Here is an 18,319-nt window from a genome sequence, read left to right as displayed (position 1 = left end):
GGAAGAGCATCAATATGATTTGCCCTCTGCTGCAGACCGGAGGTTGAGAGAAAGTAGTTTGCATAAAGTAACCCAGTAAGTTCTTGGCTTGGGTCATAGAGGAAGGGGGGGAAGGTACAGTGATGCAGAACCTGAACTTCTGGTAAACAATCAAAAGGCAGACCCTGCGAACACCAAGTGGCTGCTGTGGCATCTCTGCGGTGTATGTACTTTGCATTGGAAGTTAGGACGGAAAACCAATTTATGGAATTATTTTATTTATTTATTTATTTAGAGCATCTGTAGCGCACTTTTTAGCCAAAAGGTCTCCTGGAGTGGCTAATATGCAATTTAAAAAGACAATCCTTGCCTGCAGGCTTACAATCTTAAAAAAAAAAAAGACACACAAAGGAAAATGTACAGGGAGGGAAGAGGAAAATCAAAACTCAGGCATGAATTCGTATAATGATCAGCTGGCACAGTTCAAGGGAAGAAGGTTCCTGATGGAGCTGGTCTTTTGGTAAAGCTGATGGAATGAGCCTCCTGCTTCTGATCTCTCCCAGTGAGGCAGCCTGATGGAATGGCTGATTCCAGGTGTCTGTTGAGGGAGATGAGACCTGATGGGGTGAGCTCTGCTTCCCAGAAAACATGCAGATATATGTATGTTTTCTTTACAGTGGTATCTTGGTTCTCAAACGTAATCCGTTTCGGAAGTCTGTTCTAAATCCAAAGCGTTCCAAAACCAAGGCACACTTTCTCATAGAAAGTAATGCAAAATGGATTAATCCATTCCAGACTTTTAAAAACAACCCTAAAACAGCAATTTAACTTGAGTTTTACTGCCTAACAAGACCATTGATCCATAAAATGAAAGCAATCATCAATGTACTGTACTATAAAATAAGTAAGACAGTATTGAATATGATAAAAAAAATTCTAAAAAATTCTTACCTGCACTGATGATAGTCATTGTTTGGATGTTTGACTTTAATCCATTTCCGCAGTCACACAATCAATCAGTAGCTGAATCAGGTTCCACACAGTCACAAAAACAAATTAACCAAAAAAGCCTCAAAAACTAAAACACAAAATAAATAGCAAAAACAAAAGCACCAAACTTAATCTGTTCCTGAAGTCTGTTTGACTTCGGAAATGTTCGAAAACCAAGGCGCAGCTTCTGATTGGTGCAGGCACCCTGGAAATAACAGCCGACAGCCACACCGGATGTTTGACTTCCCAAAAACATTCAAAAACTGGAACACTTACTTCTGGGTTTTCGGCATTTGGGAACCAAGGCGTTTGAGTATCAAGGCATTTGAGAACCAAGGTATGGCTGTGTTTCCTTTCCTTTAAACTATAGTATACCAGAAAGAAAAATGCATGCATACAGAACATTGTACACAGTCAAACAAATATCCTAAGAAGCACCCAGCCCCCCCCAAACCCAACCCCTCAGACATAAGGACACATAAGCCAGTCATTATTAAAATAGTCAATGCCACGGTTTGTATGTAAAGGGGTTCAAGTCCAAATACATTTATTCAGAAGTAAGTCACACAGAGCTCAGTACAACTTATTCCCAAGTAAATGGCTTTCAGATCGCAGTGCCATTGGACGTGGTGGAGCTTACTTCTGAGTCAACATGCATAGGATTGCGCTGTAAGGCAATGGAAACCCCCTTTTCAGTTTCAGAACTCTATGTATTTGCATGTAAAAAGTATAATGTCTCATTGAGCCGGTCAAGGGTTAAACACATGGAGGAAGATGAGAGAAATAGAGTCTTTTTTCCAGGTAAATAAGGAGATCTTATACAATGGTCATGCAGTACAATGTTATCAGGATTTCTTTTCTCTCTGGACTCCATTGGTGTTATTTAAATGACCTTGCTAACACCAATAATATTGGTATTTTGGTTAATAAATTGGTTTTAAATAGTAGAATGAGAATTTCCTGAATGCCCAGATGCTGGTTTGGGGCAAGTACTTGTTGGTGAGAAAGCCCCAGCAAAGATTAAAAATCACAAAACATGCAGCAAAGTAAAGTGTGGAAATATAGGCTGTTAGACCTTTAAAATATCCCTTTCTAAGTTTATTCCAAAGCTCCCACTTCCCTTTAGCATAAAAAGAGACCACACTGTTTGGTAAGTTAAAAATGGTTTACTTACAAACTCTTCAAAGGTCAAATTCATGTGCTTTTCCATACAGCAGCAGCAACAAACAGCAGCAGCAGCAGTTTAACTTAGCTTCAAAATTAGTAAATGTTTCTAAATTATTTGTATAAAAACACAAAGATGGCTTGCTAAACCCACACAGTCTGGCTCGGAGTGATTAGTCCAGACATCCATTCTGGTTGTTTTCATGGTGGAAAAGAGAAAGAGCAAAGTTTTGGTAGGTAACCCTTCCTCCCAAGGTGAGGGGGTGTGACCTAGCTAAGCCTGGCAGGACAGTTTACTCTATGATCTTAATCCCTTCATGCCTTAACTAGAGCTATACATGCTGTTTATATGAGGCTGATATATCCCACAGATAACTTCTTAAGAGCATAGATGTTGCCTTTCTCAAACAAACCAAAGCCCATCTAGTCCAGCATTCTGTTCCAAACAATCCAATATCTCCAGAAGCTGACAAACAGGACATGGCAACAATGTCCCTCCATCTTTCTTGTCATCGGTCTCACCTGTGCAACAAGAATGAATCCAAGGGTCTAGTCCACAAGAACTGCAGCAGCAGGCAATGTTTTATTTCGCAGGGGCAATGTGTTTCTTTCATTCTCATTCCTACCTTACAGGTACAACTTAGATCCGTTTCAAGACCACACAGACGATGAAATTTGGCAAGCTCTGAGCAGAACATTTATGAAAAACACAGTATGTTATATATATATATATCTGTATTTCTTTGTTTTCCCAATCTAATCTATTATTGCCAGATGTAAAATGACAGCATATGGAAAATTTTGATTCCCTGTTAACCATGCATCATTAATCACAAGATACCAAAACAGTAGTGAGAATAATGTGGCTAATATTCAGTCCCATTTAAGATTTGAACAATTAATGTTCACTAATTACATTCTTAATTGTCCTTTCCTCTTTTTATTTTTTTAAGGCAGAAATAATTGATGGCTGGAGATGGCATTGCAAAATTCGGAGAAGTGTAGATTTTGAAGCATGGCTGTGTTTTGTTTCTTGTATTGTTTCAGAAAGCGCAAATTGTGTGTGTGTGTGTGTGTGTGTGTGTGTGTGTGTGTGTGTGCTGGGGTTGTGCCTTCAGTTGTATAAATGAAGCCCCCATATTGCAAAGAGACAATCTGCCTATTCCCAACTCCCTTGCTGCCACCCAGCCATTTACACCTATTGGTGACCACTCAAACTACAGCAAGACAACTTTTCCCCTTGTAAAAAAATTACATAGTATGAGATGTATACCTCATAGTGTTCATAAGGCTGTCAGGCTCAAAAGGCAGTGATCTGGTAGCTCAGGACAGGTAACGAGTAGACAGAAGACCGACAGAATCTTAGCAGAAAAGGAAGAAAAATGGGGAATTTAGCAGATTTAGAAGCTTTAGAAAGAAGTGGAATAGAACAGGTCCGCTAGAATCAATCAATTCCTGGGTCAGCAGGACTCTGGGCACTTGCCCAAGTATCCCAGCTTGAGTTACCTGGAATTTCTCCTCCAACCAGAAGCATGGGATGAGCAGAGAATGGCTTGGAGGCAGTAGCACCTGTCAAAGCCTTAGAGCAGCTCTAATAAAATCGGCTCCCCTGCCACCCCACCTTCATTTTAATTGTAAAACTATAAATGTTTACACAAGCTGCTCTGAGCATTTGCCCAGGTGCCGGAGGATTTCAATTTGTTGTTCTGCTTTGCCACCAGTGCTCCATGTGAGAGGAGGGAAATCCAAACAGATTAAGCTGGGATATTGACTCAGCAGCCAATAATCCTCTGGGTCCAGGTCAAGGATGGGGAAACCTCCTGATGTGGTTGGACTCCAATTCCCATCAGCCCCAGCCAGCATGGCCAATGTTGACCAATTATGGGAGCTGTGGTTAGGAATGGAGGAGAAGTTCAATTCGGTTTACATTTAGAAATGAACCGGTTTAATCTGCAATTTCTGAAACAATACAAGAACCAGAACACAGCCGTCCTTCAAAATCTACACTTCTCTGAATTTTGCAATGCCATTTTCTAGCCAGGGGTAAAGGTTGTATATAAATGCACATATATTCATGGAAATAGCATACAAAGATGCATTATATTAAAGGAAATCGCTTCACAAAAATTTGTGTGTTAGACAAAATTGCAAACAAACTGTCTATATTAGAAGAAATTCACACTTAAGTGCTGATGGATTTCCATGAGGACTTTCACCTTTTTTTAAAAAAAATGCAAACTCATGTGGAAATGTGCAAAACTGAGAGAGAGAGAGATTCACCCCAACCTGTACTTCAGCTGCATCTGGAGAACCACAGGTGTTCTCCATCCTTTGGGAAACAAATCATGTTGAAACCAGAAAGAGAGGTTAGGGTAGGGGGGGAGGGAGAGAGAGAGTCAATCTATTGGCTGGTAGTTAGTTTTACACACACACACACACACACACACACACACACTCACACACACACGAAAGAAATACGATTTCTCATTTTTTCATTAATTCCTTTATTTATTTCAACAGTTTGTATACCACATTCATTTCTAAGCGGTGTGCAAGAGACCCAATATAACAGGGCTAAAATGAGATAAAACTACAGAATCCAAGAGTTCAGTTAAAAAGCCTGATGGAATAATAATATAATAAAGTATTCATTCCGTAAGCGCCAGATGTTCAACAGAGAGGCACCTGCTCTGCAAAATTGGTCCCACCATATGGAACACATGGCTTCTTGTGGGTGCGAGTCGTGCAACTGAGCCATGGGGACCACTAACAGTGATTTCCCCCAAAGACCTCAATGACAGAGCAAGGATATAATAGATCAGGTGGTCCCTGAGCCACCCTGGACCCAAGTTGTTAAGGGCCTTGTAAAATAACACAAGAACCTTGAACCTGTCCGGAATCACCATTGTGCGCTGATTGTTTGCTCAAGACAGAATCTGGTTGCCATCCCAAAATGTCTCCATGCCAGATTTTTTATTCACATCACTCCTTTGTCGTTCCGCCTGCCCTTCAGTTGCTTCCCCCCTCTCTCACCCTTGCCTGCCGCCATCAAACGTTCAAGCGGCTTTTGCCTCTTCCCTCTTGCAGATCCATCTCCTTCTACTTGACAGGGATCAGTGATGTTGTGTCAAAGATGGTTTCCTGCCCTGTTGTTGTTGTTGTTGTGTGTGCAACAAAAAATAAAATGTATAATCATGGCAGCGTTTCTCTTGTATCCTAGGTTTCAAAACTGCCGGGAAAGTTAGAAGCAGGGGTGGTTGAAAATGGAGAGAACTTCTCCGTGGGGCAACGGCAGCTGCTCTGTATGGCGAGGGCACTCCTCCGAAATTCAAAAGTGAGTTCCCGGAGCTGTCACTGTTTATCAACTGCTCCGGAATGCATAAGGCACCCTCAGTCCTTCTGCCTGCATTTCTCCTTCTTTGCCTTCGTTTCTAAAGGGAAGGCCTGTAGCTCCATGTAGGCCTGTAGAACATCTGCCTTGCATGCAGAAGGTCGCAGGTTCAATCCCCAATTGCATCTCCAGTTAGGGCTGAGAGAGACTCCCCATCTGTTTCCTGCTTGGCAGGGGGTTGGACTCGGTGGCCCTTGTGGTCTCTTCCAACTCTATGATTCTATGAAACCCTGCAGAGCCCCTGCCAAGTCAGTGTAGACAATACTGCAACGCAGGGACACTGACCACCATGAGAACAGGATGTTGGACTAGATGGGCCATTGGGCTGATCCAGCAGGGCTCTTCTTGAGCTCTTGCCTTCAGTGGGAAGCCTGCTAGCAGGACCTGAGCACAACAGCACTCTTGTGATTCCCAACAAATGGTAAAGGTAAAGGTAAAGGGACCCCTGACCATTAGGTCCAGTCGTGGTCGACTCTCGGGTTGTGGTGCTCATCTCGCTTTATTGGCCGAGGGAGCCAGTGTACAGCTTCCGGGTCATGGGGCCAGCATGACTAAGCCGCTTCTGGCGAACCAGAGCAGCACACAGAAATGCCGTTTACCTTCCCGCCGGAGCGGAACCTATTTATCTACTTGCACTTTGACGTGCTTTCGAACTGCTAGGTTGGCAGGAGCAGGGACCAAGCAACGGGTGCTCACCCCGTTGCAGGGATTCGAACCGCCGACCTTCTGATCGGCAAGTCCTAGGCACTGTGGTTGAACCCACAGTGCCACCCACGTCCCACCAACAAATGGTACCCAGGGACATTTACTGCCTCTGACAGCAGAGCTGCTTGCAGGGATGAGTGAGAGAGACCTGCTCCTTTTGAAATCCTGCTGATGGCCTTCCCAGAAGCATCTGCAAGAAACAGGATGCTGAACCTAGGTGGACCTTCGACCTGATCCAGCCAGGGTTCTTTTTTACATTCCGTTCCTGAGTTTGCCAGAGCCCCCAGAGCCGATTTCAATAACTTTCTGTTATTGGACCTCATTCAAATGTTCTTCCCATTCATTCCTCCCCTGCTGTGTTGATACTTCCACCCCGCTTTATTTGTGCTGCTGCACTGATTTATGTTGCCTCATTAATATGACAAACTGCTGAAATTATAGCACAGTTCAAGAGCTATAATAATAAATTTGGGGCACATTTCACGTTCATCATGATGACACACCACCATCACGGAACTTGTCAAAGCAACTGCAAATATTTGCAAATGTTTCAGAGGGTCTGGTGTGGGTGGGTCCTGCTTCCTTCTCTATTGGTGCTGCTACCTGAGCAGACATCCTTACCCTAAAAGCAAGGTGGTGCTATTGCTTTAGATGACTAGCACACCCCCTTGCCCTTTCCCCCTTCTTGAAAAGATGTCGGATTTGTCTGCCCTAGCTAATAATGAATCCCAGTATTGGTTTCTTGTTGTTGTTTAGTCGTTTAGTCATGTCTGACTCTTCGTGACCCCATGGTCAGATCCTCCTGAATGCTGAAAAACTTCACCACGTCCCTCCTTCAAACACTGGGAAGCCATGATTTGTTTGAAACCTGTAAACCAAATTATTAGTTGGCACTGGGTGTTCACCAGCTGCACTGCCTCTAGGCTTGTTTCTGGGTCCCAGTCCTTATGTCTCTAACACAGTTCAGAACAACAGACGTTTCTGTATATCAAGTTGGTCCATTGGTCTATCTAGTGTTGTCCACACTGACTGGCAGCAGCTCTCCAGGGTTTCATATCTACCTGGAGATGCCAGGGATTGAACCTGGGACCTTCTGCATGCAAGGCAAATGCTCTACCACCAAGGCGTGGCTCTTTCCCAAGCACAGGTGGCACATACTTCATTCTGTTGCCCATTTCCAATTGGTTGCCCATTTCCAATGGGTGTCTGTGAGTCCTTGCGAAGTCTGTGTCCACGGCAGTGTCTCTCTGCCATTTGGGAATGTTGATGTGTATTGCTTGTTACTCCCACCATTGTTAAAGGGCAGTATCTGGTTTCCCAAGCAGGGACACCACTGGCTTTCTATCATTATGTTATGTCTGGAAAATTGAACTGAAAGGCATCAAATTTTTCTTTTCTTTTTAATGGTATATGAGAACGAAGACCTTAGCAGACCCACTGAGAGAGGCTGTTTCGGACTGAAATGTGTTTGGATGTTTATTGTATATGAAACAACTCCTTTTATTTTATTCAACTTCAAATTTGTTATACGTTTCTCTTATAATTTGACTTCCCACATTCCCTTCCATGTTGTTTTTATACCCATCCCTTTTATATAGGGCATAACACCATACTTTTCACCTAATACACATTTTTCCATTACGTTACACATTTTATCTAATATATGTTCCTGTTTCATATATTGCCATTTCTTCTCGTATATGAAACAACTTCTGATTATCTGCCCTAGGGCAGGGTTTCCCAAGCTTACAATAACCTCATATCCCCTTTTTAAGAGTTCAGTTTTACTGCCCTGCCCCTTTTCAAGCAAAAGTAATTTGGGGATGCTTCTAATAATACTATTTTTAATTGCCGTGTGTAGCTAAAAACAACTATGGTCAAGTAAAATAAAATAAAAATTCTGCCTTATGCCCTTTGAAACCCTTTTGTGTACGCCCAGGAGAATGCACAACACACTTTGGGAAACGCTAACCTGGAATGACTATTATCAACTGCAGGTTTTATATGAGGTGTTTTACGTAAATTTGTCTTAGAAACACGCCCCCAATTGTCACTCTTTCTTTGTTGCTATGAAATGTATCGGGGGATTTTCGAAGCCCTGGCTGACCTCTGGAACATCTGAATGGGATTTGACCAAATCTGGCGCATGGCCTAATATTTACACATGTCTAGGTGTGCCCCACCTAGGGAAGAGCGATGGCAAATTTAGCCCTGTGACATTTTGCCTGCGAAAATGTGATGGTTCCCACTTGCCAGCATTCTGCAATGCTTGCTGGGATGTATGTGTGGCTATATTCTAAAATTGTTAATGCAAACATCATTACTCCTGCAGATAATACTTCTCGACGAGGCAACTGCATCCATCGATTCCGAGACGGATGTGCAGATTCAGCAGACCATCCGGGAAGCTTTTGCTGACTGCACCGTCTTGACCATTGCTCATCGTATGAACACCATCCATGAGTGTGACCGTGTGTTGGTGATGGATAAGGGGAAGGTACGTAGCCATAGAAGTAAATAATAATAATAATTATAATTATAATTGTCAGGGAACTGCCATCAGCTCAGAGGCGAGAGGTGGAAGGGCAGTTGTGTTACAGGGAGCCTCCGAAGATCTTGCAAAGTAGTTCCTCCTCTGGCGAGGAGGGAAGCCCCACCTCCAGTGGGGAGGGGGTGCAGGGACCAGAAGATGCTAGGGAGAGCCTCAACACTGAGCCTGAGCAAAGCAGAGGGGAGGCAAGTCCTCCTTTGCCAGTGCCCACTCTGGCATAACGACTGTTATGCTGGGGAAGGTATAAGGACCGCCCACTCCCAGATTCTGCTGGTGACTGAGCAGACATGGACTTGCAACACTCTGCACTGTAAATAGTTTGTACTAATAATAAAGCCCGAAAAAGACAGGTTAGAGTCTTGCCTGTTTGCTCTTGAGCAACCACACCAACACCTGACAAGAATGATAATGATAATAAGCTTCATAGCTCCTACCGAGGACCAATAAAAATGGTTTGGAATTGAGCTATCTTCTAAACATAGTTTCTAAAGCTTTTGCAAGAGTCTCAGTTCCTTTGAGTCTCATAGCTCTTCTATGGCAGATGATATCAGCGGACCTTTGCTCTTGCATCTCTTGTTGGAGACGCTGTTGGGTGCTCCAGGGGAGGTGTGGCTAACTGCTGGCCTCCTAATGTTCAGGGATGATGACTGGAATTGTAGTCCAGCAATATCGGGTGGGGGCACAGATTAGGCACCCCTGCCCCAGGGGAACAGTGTCGTAACATGTCCTCCCCCTTGCCCTTTCATTGCTCTTGTTGCCTCTCCAGGTCTCCAGTGGCCATAGGGGAGCAGCCATCCTGCCCTGGAAGTCTATTGCTAAGCACCAGGCCCAAATTATGCAAAACCTGAGTGTCCAAAGAGGGCAAGGACATTTTTTAAATATAAAAAATTGATGTTATTGGTGGGATATAATAGGGACAATCTTTCACATAAGCAGCATGGACTGATATAGTGGGTTATTTTAAATGGGAGGCACCGATTGCAGATGATGCAAGGAAGATTGTTGATCTCCTGGTGGCAGCAAATACGGTTTTAGCTCAGCTTTGGAAATCAGCATGACACCTGAAACCTCACAGAGGGAGCTGGGATGGCCCAATACATTTTTCTTCTTGAGGCAAAGGGTAAGATGGTGCTCACCCCACTCACAGCATTCCATTCGCAGAGACTGAATGAAATTTCTCTCCCATCCCATTTCAATGCTGGCAATGGGATATTTTCCTCCAGCAAACCTGAGGGCAGAGGCTGGCATGGCGGCATAGCTCTGTGCTCTAACACCTTGCTGCCTGTTGCTTCATCTTGTCTAATGGCAGAAAAACATACAAGTTTAGCACATCAAAGAAATAGCCTTCTAAGGCAATGTGATTATTTTCAGGAATGGTAAGTCTTTGTGCTTACTTTGGGGTAAATGATGCTACCAATATTTTTTTTAAAAGTGTAAATATGTGTGTGTGTGTGTGTGTGTGTACACACACACGTATTCATCAGTAATGTAGACTGGGGCACATTAAACTAAAGGATCTAAAGGAACTGAAAGCTGTAGGCAAACTGCACACTCCACAATTAATTTTAGAAATCCTCTGACAGACAACTGAAAACCAGGGCAAAGCAAACCCACAATAAAGGAACGGAACTGAGAAAATCCTTTCTTCCCTATTACTGTACTATATATTCCCCCCCCCCCCATTGCTATTCCCCTTCCCCAAGGCAATTTTCACATGATAGGATACTCATAAAAAAACGACCCCAACTGCACTGTATTCTTGCTTCATACTTGACATTTGCTAACGCACCTGACATTTGTTCAATTTCTTTCCCAATGACTTTCAGATAGTGGAGTTTGGCAAACCGGATGAGCTCCTTCAAAAACCCAATTCCGCATTTGCATCACTCCTAGCTGCTACAAGCAACGTCGGATCCTAGGACATGAAAATATTGAATGGTGCTTTCTCTGTGGACTTGAGAAAAGAAGGCTTAATATGGACAGGAAGAACAGAATAGATATCTAACGTCTTGCCAACAAAGAAATATGATAACCTTCACTGAAGGCCACATTTAAGGGCAAACTCTGAAGCTTGATAGAACCAGGGGCAGCTGAAACTAAGAACTAAATAAGGGGAGCAAGAAGGACTTTGCAAATACACATGGCATTGGACTGCTGATTTTGGAATTCATTCAAAAATATAGCCCACCTGCAGGGAAACCTGTTAATATGGTGTGTTGGATCAGCACATTTTCAGAGGGTGCTAACATGATCGGCAGACTTACCAGAGGGTATTCACCCTTAGCACCCCACCACAGTTAAACATTGTACGTTCCATACAACCTTTAAAGGCAAATGATGTAGACCTGATCACTGCATAGTCACAATGGCTGCAACTCAGCCAAGGTAGGATGTGACTGAGCCCCACCAAAATCAGTGCAACGAGTTAGTTACAACTAACTCAAGTCCCAGGAATTTCAGTGGAACTTGTGGCAACCGGTCTCTGTTGGATCAGAACCACCACGTATCACTTAGACAGCTGAAAAATTCCGGCTGGTTTTTAAAGGAACAATTCATCTATTTGGCTGTCATACTGTAAGCAGATGGGCTTCTTCAATTCCATTGACTACAGTGGGATTTAAGCAGCCTAGCTGGGTACAGCTTCTGCCTTTAGTTTGTATCTGGTGCTTGCAAGGAAAATGCACTGCCGTATTTGGGTAAAAGGAGCCCATGCAAACCAGCCTGTTGAGCACCTGAAGGATCCAATAGATTTCAACCGGAACAACGTAAGTATATGCTTATCTCACCAATTGGAATCAATCATCCATAAACAAAACAGAACACCAGACGCTTACCTTTGGCTGCAATGTGCCCAGCACTTCTCTGTCTACCATGTGATCTGTTTTCCAAGAAGAGAAGAGAAGAGAAAAAGATACATAGGCTCCAATGGAGGAAGCACTCTTGTAGTTTGTCATTGAAGTATGCAGTAAAGAATACCGTCCACTGTAACATCACTTGTTAATTCACTTTTCTTGCAGTTATAGGTTTTGGAATTATCACATACCAATTTCTTATTTCCAAAAGTCATATTTCATGTTGGCACATGCCCACTGTTGCAAACATATGCTTTTGTTCTCTGCACAGTACTACAAGCAAAAGCATCAATATTGCATTATATTATATTATATTATATTATATTATATTATATTATATTATATTATTAATCTGTACTGCCTTTCTCCCAAGCTGGGATTCAAGGCAGCTTAAGACATTTAAAAACATTATATAATACAAACTAATAAGAACAAACTAGTGAAAACAATAGTTAAAATACCTCAGAACCCAACACATTTAGACCCAGCAATTAATACAGTTTCTCCTGACAGCAGCCCAGCGATAGGCAACACCTGCACCTCAGTTTTCAAGGATCCATCTTAACAGGGAGGTCTTAACCTGCCAGTGGAACAACAGCAAAGAGGGACCTCTTCTGGGAGGGAGTTGGCCAAAAAACAGCTCAACTGTGTCCGGATTTTTACTTCTTGAAATATGGCAAACCTAACAATATGGGAGAAGAAAAGTCTCTCTCTTGCCACCAGCTGTGCTTCCAGTGTTGGTGGGACCGAGAGAAGGTGTTCACTGCCATGTGGCCCCCAAAAGGTTGCCCAGAAGGGAATGTGGCCCTCTGGCCGAAAGATGTTCCACATCCTGATGTATGACTTAACTGCAGGTGTCGGGGTGTCTGCTGCCAGGGTCCTGGGGCCGAGGGCAGCTACCCAAGGATTAGAAAAGTTTTCAGCAGGTGTTTACAAGTTAACACAGAAGGTGGCTGCTGAGACTCTGTCAGCAGGGCAGTCACAGGATGACGGCACTAAGGACTTCTCATTGTTGTCAAATGAGCCTCATTAACTTAGGGAGGCACCAGCGCCACTCCTGCAGATGATCTCTGTGACTGAGCTGGGATATAAGAGTTTAGGGAGATGGACTGAGGTACCCTAAGCCTAAGTTGCTCAGGGCTTTGTAAATTTATACACCAATACGTTTATAATTTCCATTTTGTTTATTAGTGTTACCTCTAGGTGGTAAGTGAATTCCCACACCAGTAAAGACAATCTCAGTGGCTCTTGAGTTATTAAAGACCAGCAGCACTGCAATGCATACCCACCCTCAGTTAAATTGACATATCTTATGGCTGTTCACATGGGATAAACAGTCTTGTTGGGAAGTCTGAGTATATTAATTTAGTTAATATTTGTCTGTTTCCATGGTTTGAAAGCTCCCAGGTTGCCAGCTCTGTGTGTATCTCTATTACACAAATTGGCTCAGGTTCTACATTAATTCCTGGCTTTGAGTTACCCCAGGTATCTTTTCTCTCTCTCTCTTTTTCCAATCGTTTCACAAAGACGTTCTTTTGTTTCTCGCCAGCACTAAGGAGAACAGAAAAAAAGAGCAAAAGCTGTTTCCGAGCAGCCATAAGCGGAGCTCCGGGTGTGAATCTAAAATGCTCCTAATGGATACTGAAGCTCTACATTGCATGCCTAAGGGATAGTGCACAATTGCTACAATGACAAGAGTCTCATCTGGATGCCTTCAGAAGCTTCAGCAGCATCAAGAGCTGAAGGGAGGAAAGCAAACCCTCCTCTGCTAAATTGATACTGGCTGCATGACTCATCCACAGGGATGGAAGTTCCCAAAGGAGAGCAGCCCACCAGCCAGGGAAAATGATGCTTTATCAGAGGAGGCAGCCAGGGATGCTGGCTGACAATTTGTTTGTTAGGATAATAGCCCATCAGATGGTCCATCAGTGGGAGAAAATGGCAGGAGATGGCCTCCTGAGAGCTGGAGATATACCCCGAGTGTTTTGAAGGGGACAGTTCTGATGTGCAACAGAAACGTGACAGAGTGGAGTTTACCAATCCAGGTGCCCAGCCAGTCAAGCACGTCTCCCTTCCCAGGATACTCCATTCCACCCCCCCACCCTTTTCTGCCAAAGGCCTTGCTTTTCTCCAAGCCCACTCATACCTCCCTCGAGTGTGGATGGTGCTGTTTTGGCTACATTTGGAGAGTGAAATTGGTATTAATATACGGCAGCAGCAAGGGTGTCATAAGAGGTCAAAGGACTGTTGCTATTTCTGCAGCAGGGATCCTGTCTCCAGTGTCCCAGAGCTGCCAAATCGGCATGAAAGACTTTTCGGCTACTGAGAAAACGTCTTCTCACCCTTTCTCTTGATTGCAGCCAGTCAGAATAAAAGGAGGTGAGCCCAACCACTGAAGAAAGAACTGCATGCCCGTTGACCACCCCAAATTTTGCCTCTCTAACTCCCTCAAACTGATTTTTTCTGGAATTAAATAATATGGAAAACATGTAAAAATGTAAGAACACAAGAAGAGTCTGGTGGATCGGGCCAGTGGCCCATCTAGTCCAGCATATTCTCACAGTGGCCAACCAGATGTTGTGGGAAACCAGCAAGCAGGACCTGAGCATAAGAGCCCTCTCTCCTCCTGTGGTTTCTAGCAACAGGTATTCAGAAGAACTGCTGCTTCTGACTGGAGGCAGAGCATAGCCATCATGGCTAGTAGCCATTATTATTATTATTATTATTATTATTATTATTACCCCACCCATCTGTCTGGGTTTCAATAATAATAATAATAATAAATAATAATAATAATATTTTATTTATACCCTGCCAATGTGGCTGAAGACAGAAGTGCCTGGCGTGCTCTGGTCCATGGGGTCACGAAGAGTCAGACACGACTAAACGACTAAACAACAACAACAACAATGTGGCTGGGTTTCCCTCCTCCATTAATTTATCTAATGCTTTTTAAAAATCTAATCCTGTGGGAGCAAGTTCTATAGTTCCATAGCATAGCTAACAGCTAAGTTTTCCCTGAGAAACAGAGCAACAGGCTTTGGCAGCGACAGAGATGAAATAATAAGCAATCACCGCTCCCTTCCATCCCCAACATGCAGCTCATACCTCCTGCCGCAGCTCCTGTTTGGCAGTTCGGTGCAGTATACCAACAGAGATTCCCCTTAATGCATTTATTGGCAACCGTCTGCCAGCTTGAACAATGGCTGTCAATACATTGACTAATCTCTCATCATGCCTTGAAATGCCAGCAAAAACCCCCGATAAACACACAGAATCTGCGCTGCTGCAAAATGAACTCCATCAAGCCAGCCTGGGATCGTCTCAGTCACCTTCAAGATCACAACATATTCCTGAGCCCTGTAATGTCTTCATAAATTTATGCAGTCCTAGGAACACGTACTAACAAGTTCTGTGGAACTTAGTGCAACACACTTCCAAACAGTTCCAGGAGAAGGAGAGTCGGGGGGGGGGGCACTGAAAGTGTCTTGCCCTTCCCAGAACCTGGTGTCAGCACTAGTTTGTGGAAACTTGCCCACTTGAAATATATGCATGTTTTGCATATGCACACAATCTTTCTTATTGACTATAACCTTTGAGTCATCTCCATGTGCTGTTCTTTAAGCTTCTAGCACTGCTTGGGGCTCCCAATATTTTGAGCAGAAGAGGCTCAAAATATTGTGTCTGTAACCTCAAGAAACAAAAACTCTCAACGTGGATTTTCCACAACATACATATCTGCAAAAGCTGGAGATATAAGCATGGTAGCAATTACATCTTGCAGATAATTACAGTTTCTAGCCAAATATGAAACTTAGCTAGTTACTATCCAAGTGAGACCAATCTAGTTTCAAAGAGAGAGGCAGCACACACCTGCCTATGAAGATGCTTATGAAGAAATGAGGTCCAAGCACAGGAACCCTCTCACCTCTTTTGGCTTCCAGCAACTGGCATTCAGAAGCATTGCTGCCTCTGATTGTGGAGGCAGAGCACAGCCTTGATGGCTAGTTGCCATCAATATCAGTTTCCTCCATGAATTTCTCTAATCCTTTTTAAAAGTCATCCAAGTTGGGGGCCATCACTACCTCCTATGGGAGCGAGTTCCATAGTTTATGTACATGCTGTGGGAAGAAGTCTTTACTTTCATCTGTCCCGAATCTTCCAATATTTAGCTTCATCACAATAAATCAATAAATCTGGGAACTGTAGTTTACCCCTTACAGATCTGCAATTCACAGCACCCTTAACAAACTTCAATTCTCAGGATTCTTTGTGGGTGAGGGACATGTGCTTTAAATGCGCTTTGAAGATATGGTGCATACACAGTGCAGAGCCATCATTTCTCTGGGCCTGGGACAGACTTCGAACATGGGCTTGAAATGATAAGAGCTTAGGATTCAATGTGGATTTAAATGTGCTTTAAATGTGTGCAGTGCATGCAGCCTCAGCAAACAAAGGTTCACTAATAGGGCAGGAGACAGCTGCAAATTATAGAATAGTCCCTGGGGGGTGGGCTGTCCTCTGCTCCCCTTTCCCAATTAACTTCCCTCTCCAGGACCCATCCCCATGACCACTGGCGGAGGAAGAGGAGTGCAGGGGGAATGCACCATCCCCGGCAGGGTGGCACCCGGGGGGGTGCCATCGTGGCTGCCCCCTGCCCACGCTGGTGCCACGCCCCCAGAATGGGCACCAGCCCCGTCCCTCCTGCTCTCCGCCCCCGGTGCCGGAGCATGAAGCTCCACCACTGCCCATGACATCTCCAAGGACTGCCCCTAAAATCTCAGGATCTGGGTTGTTCCAGACCTGGCAACCTTATTCAGTACTAAGTAAACAGTTCAGTTGGTACCTCAATGAAATATTCTCCAGGTAGGCATTGGCTTCTGGTATTGCCACAGACTAATTCCTTGTTTCAGCGTTTGAAGGTGAGATGATCAGTAGGCGAGACAACCTGCCACTGGCAAGAGGAAGCCCTACCTGAGTGTGAATGGGTGCCAAACCCAGAAATCACCCATGCTACAAACTCAGGAAGCAAGGGTCGAAACCAGTGAAGCAACAGTGAGAAGGGGGAAAGCCGATGAGGACCCATAACAGCAGGTTAGTTGCTTGATGCCTGGTTGACATTGACACAAGGGGAGCTGTGCTATCGGATGACAGTGATGTATAGCAGCGATTTCCAAGTCCTGGCAATATGAAGTGAAGATAAAGGATAATAGACGAGGAAATAAAATATGTGAGAAGAAAAACAGGAAAGTGAGTGCAAACAGGGATTGCCAGCTGATTCTCTTTTTTCCCTTTCTCTTAAACTGCGTGGGTGCAAGGCAGTGATGTTTCCCTGGAGCAGATGCCTGATGCTGTAGAAATTCTGGTCCTTGATCAGAATGAAAAACAGGGTCGTTTTAGCAGCTCCAGCAAAGAGGAGGAGGAGGAGGAGGAGGGGTGGGGGAGGTGGCAGATTGATGTGACAGCAACCATAATTGCAGTATAGCAGAGAGCAAATTCCCCGTAAGGCCCATCAAGAAGCCTGGCATTTCAAGCCGCCGTGAATTTAGCATCCCTGCTTCCCCCACCCCTCCAGCATTCAGCTGATGGGTGCCACATTTGCAATGGGGGTGGGGTGAGAGGCGTTTCTGGGTGAGGGTGCAAATGCATACTGGTTTGGCAGACAGAGTGACAGCTCTGACACAGGGAAGCAGAGTTCATCTTAGCACCACACCATCACTCTACATGAAGGCTAGGAGAACTGCGCCTCCTGCCCTGATGCTGCTGAACTACAACTCCCATCATCCCTGATCACAGACAGTGTTGGCTGGAGCTGATGGGAGCTGGAATCAATTGCAGCCTGTCCCATTTCACCACCTGAGGTGAAAGAGAATTGCCACCTCCTGGCCTGCCACAGCCCACTTCTGGTGCCTCTGCTCCCCAGCTTTAGCCAGTGGCGTGCAATCACTAGACTAGGGGAACTAGGCTAGTCCCCTAAATGTCCCCCTCCTGCCACCTTCCCCAAGCCCACCCAGCTTTGGGAAGGAGGCAGAAGGGATCCAGTATCCCATCAGAGACCTGGCGCCTCCTTCCTAAAGCCCAGGAGGCTTCTACCCAGCTTAGGGATGGAGGTGCACCGCATGCCACTGGTTCTCGCCAAACTCGGCAGGACCTGGGATGCTCCTTGAAGTGTTGCCAAGCAGCTTTCCCCATGGGGTGGTGGTGGAGCTGAATAGCAAATGGAACAGCTTTCCCATGGGGTGGTGGTGGAGCTGAATAGCAAATGGAGCAGAGAAACACCTTGCCAAACTTGGTGGGAACCAGGGTGCTCCTCAAAGTGCTTGCTTGGCTTCTCCACCCTTGACGAGCGGCAATGCCGCATGCAGGAATGCCTCCGTCTTGGTGGTGGAAGCGGTGGGGCAGCTGGCAGAGCCAGGGCCATCTTTAGCAGATGCAGCGCTGGGGTGCAAATATCCACCCAGCGCCCCCAAATTACCACAGATAGTGTGGGGGGGGGAGCTGCGCACTGCCAGCCATTGGGGGGGGGTGCAACTCTCCCCCATGCTGCTGCGGAAGAGCAATTCCCACAGAGGCTTGGGAGGGAAGCTGCATGCCCGCCAGCCATATGGTTGATTGGGTGCAGCTGACGGGCGTGCAGGGAAATGGGAGGCCATTGGCAAAGCCGCACAGCTTCCCCACTTGCTGGGG

General features: G+C 44.9%; 1 protein-coding gene across 4 annotated transcripts in view; it reads left to right on the top strand.

Annotated features, from left to right (window-relative positions):
- LOC310849783 (ATP-binding cassette sub-family C member 12-like) overlaps window positions 1-11,768 on the top strand; it is a 57,502-nt gene extending 45,734 nt beyond the window's left edge. For all 4 annotated transcript variants that reach the window (XR_014567087.1, XR_014567088.1, XM_083750443.1 and 1 more), the window contains 4 exons: window positions 2,767-2,845; window positions 5,354-5,467; window positions 8,562-8,726; window positions 10,607-11,768. Coding sequence is in view for 2 of the 4 variants with exons in the window: in XM_083750443.1 (XP_083606569.1) it covers window positions 2,767-2,845; window positions 5,354-5,467; window positions 8,562-8,726; window positions 10,607-10,699 (451 nt within the window). In the remaining 2 variants the exon portion in view is untranslated. The remainder of the gene's footprint in view (window positions 1-2,766; window positions 2,846-5,353; window positions 5,468-8,561; window positions 8,727-10,606) is intronic.
- Window positions 11,769-18,319: the final 6,551 nt, after the last annotated feature.

The sequence above is a fragment of the Podarcis gaigeae genome (genome assembly GCF_964106915.1).
Source record: "Podarcis gaigeae genome assembly, chromosome: 8".
Classification (NCBI taxonomy): Eukaryota; Metazoa; Chordata; class Lepidosauria; order Squamata; family Lacertidae; genus Podarcis; species Podarcis gaigeae.
This window is presented reverse-complemented; position numbering and strand designations above follow the sequence as displayed.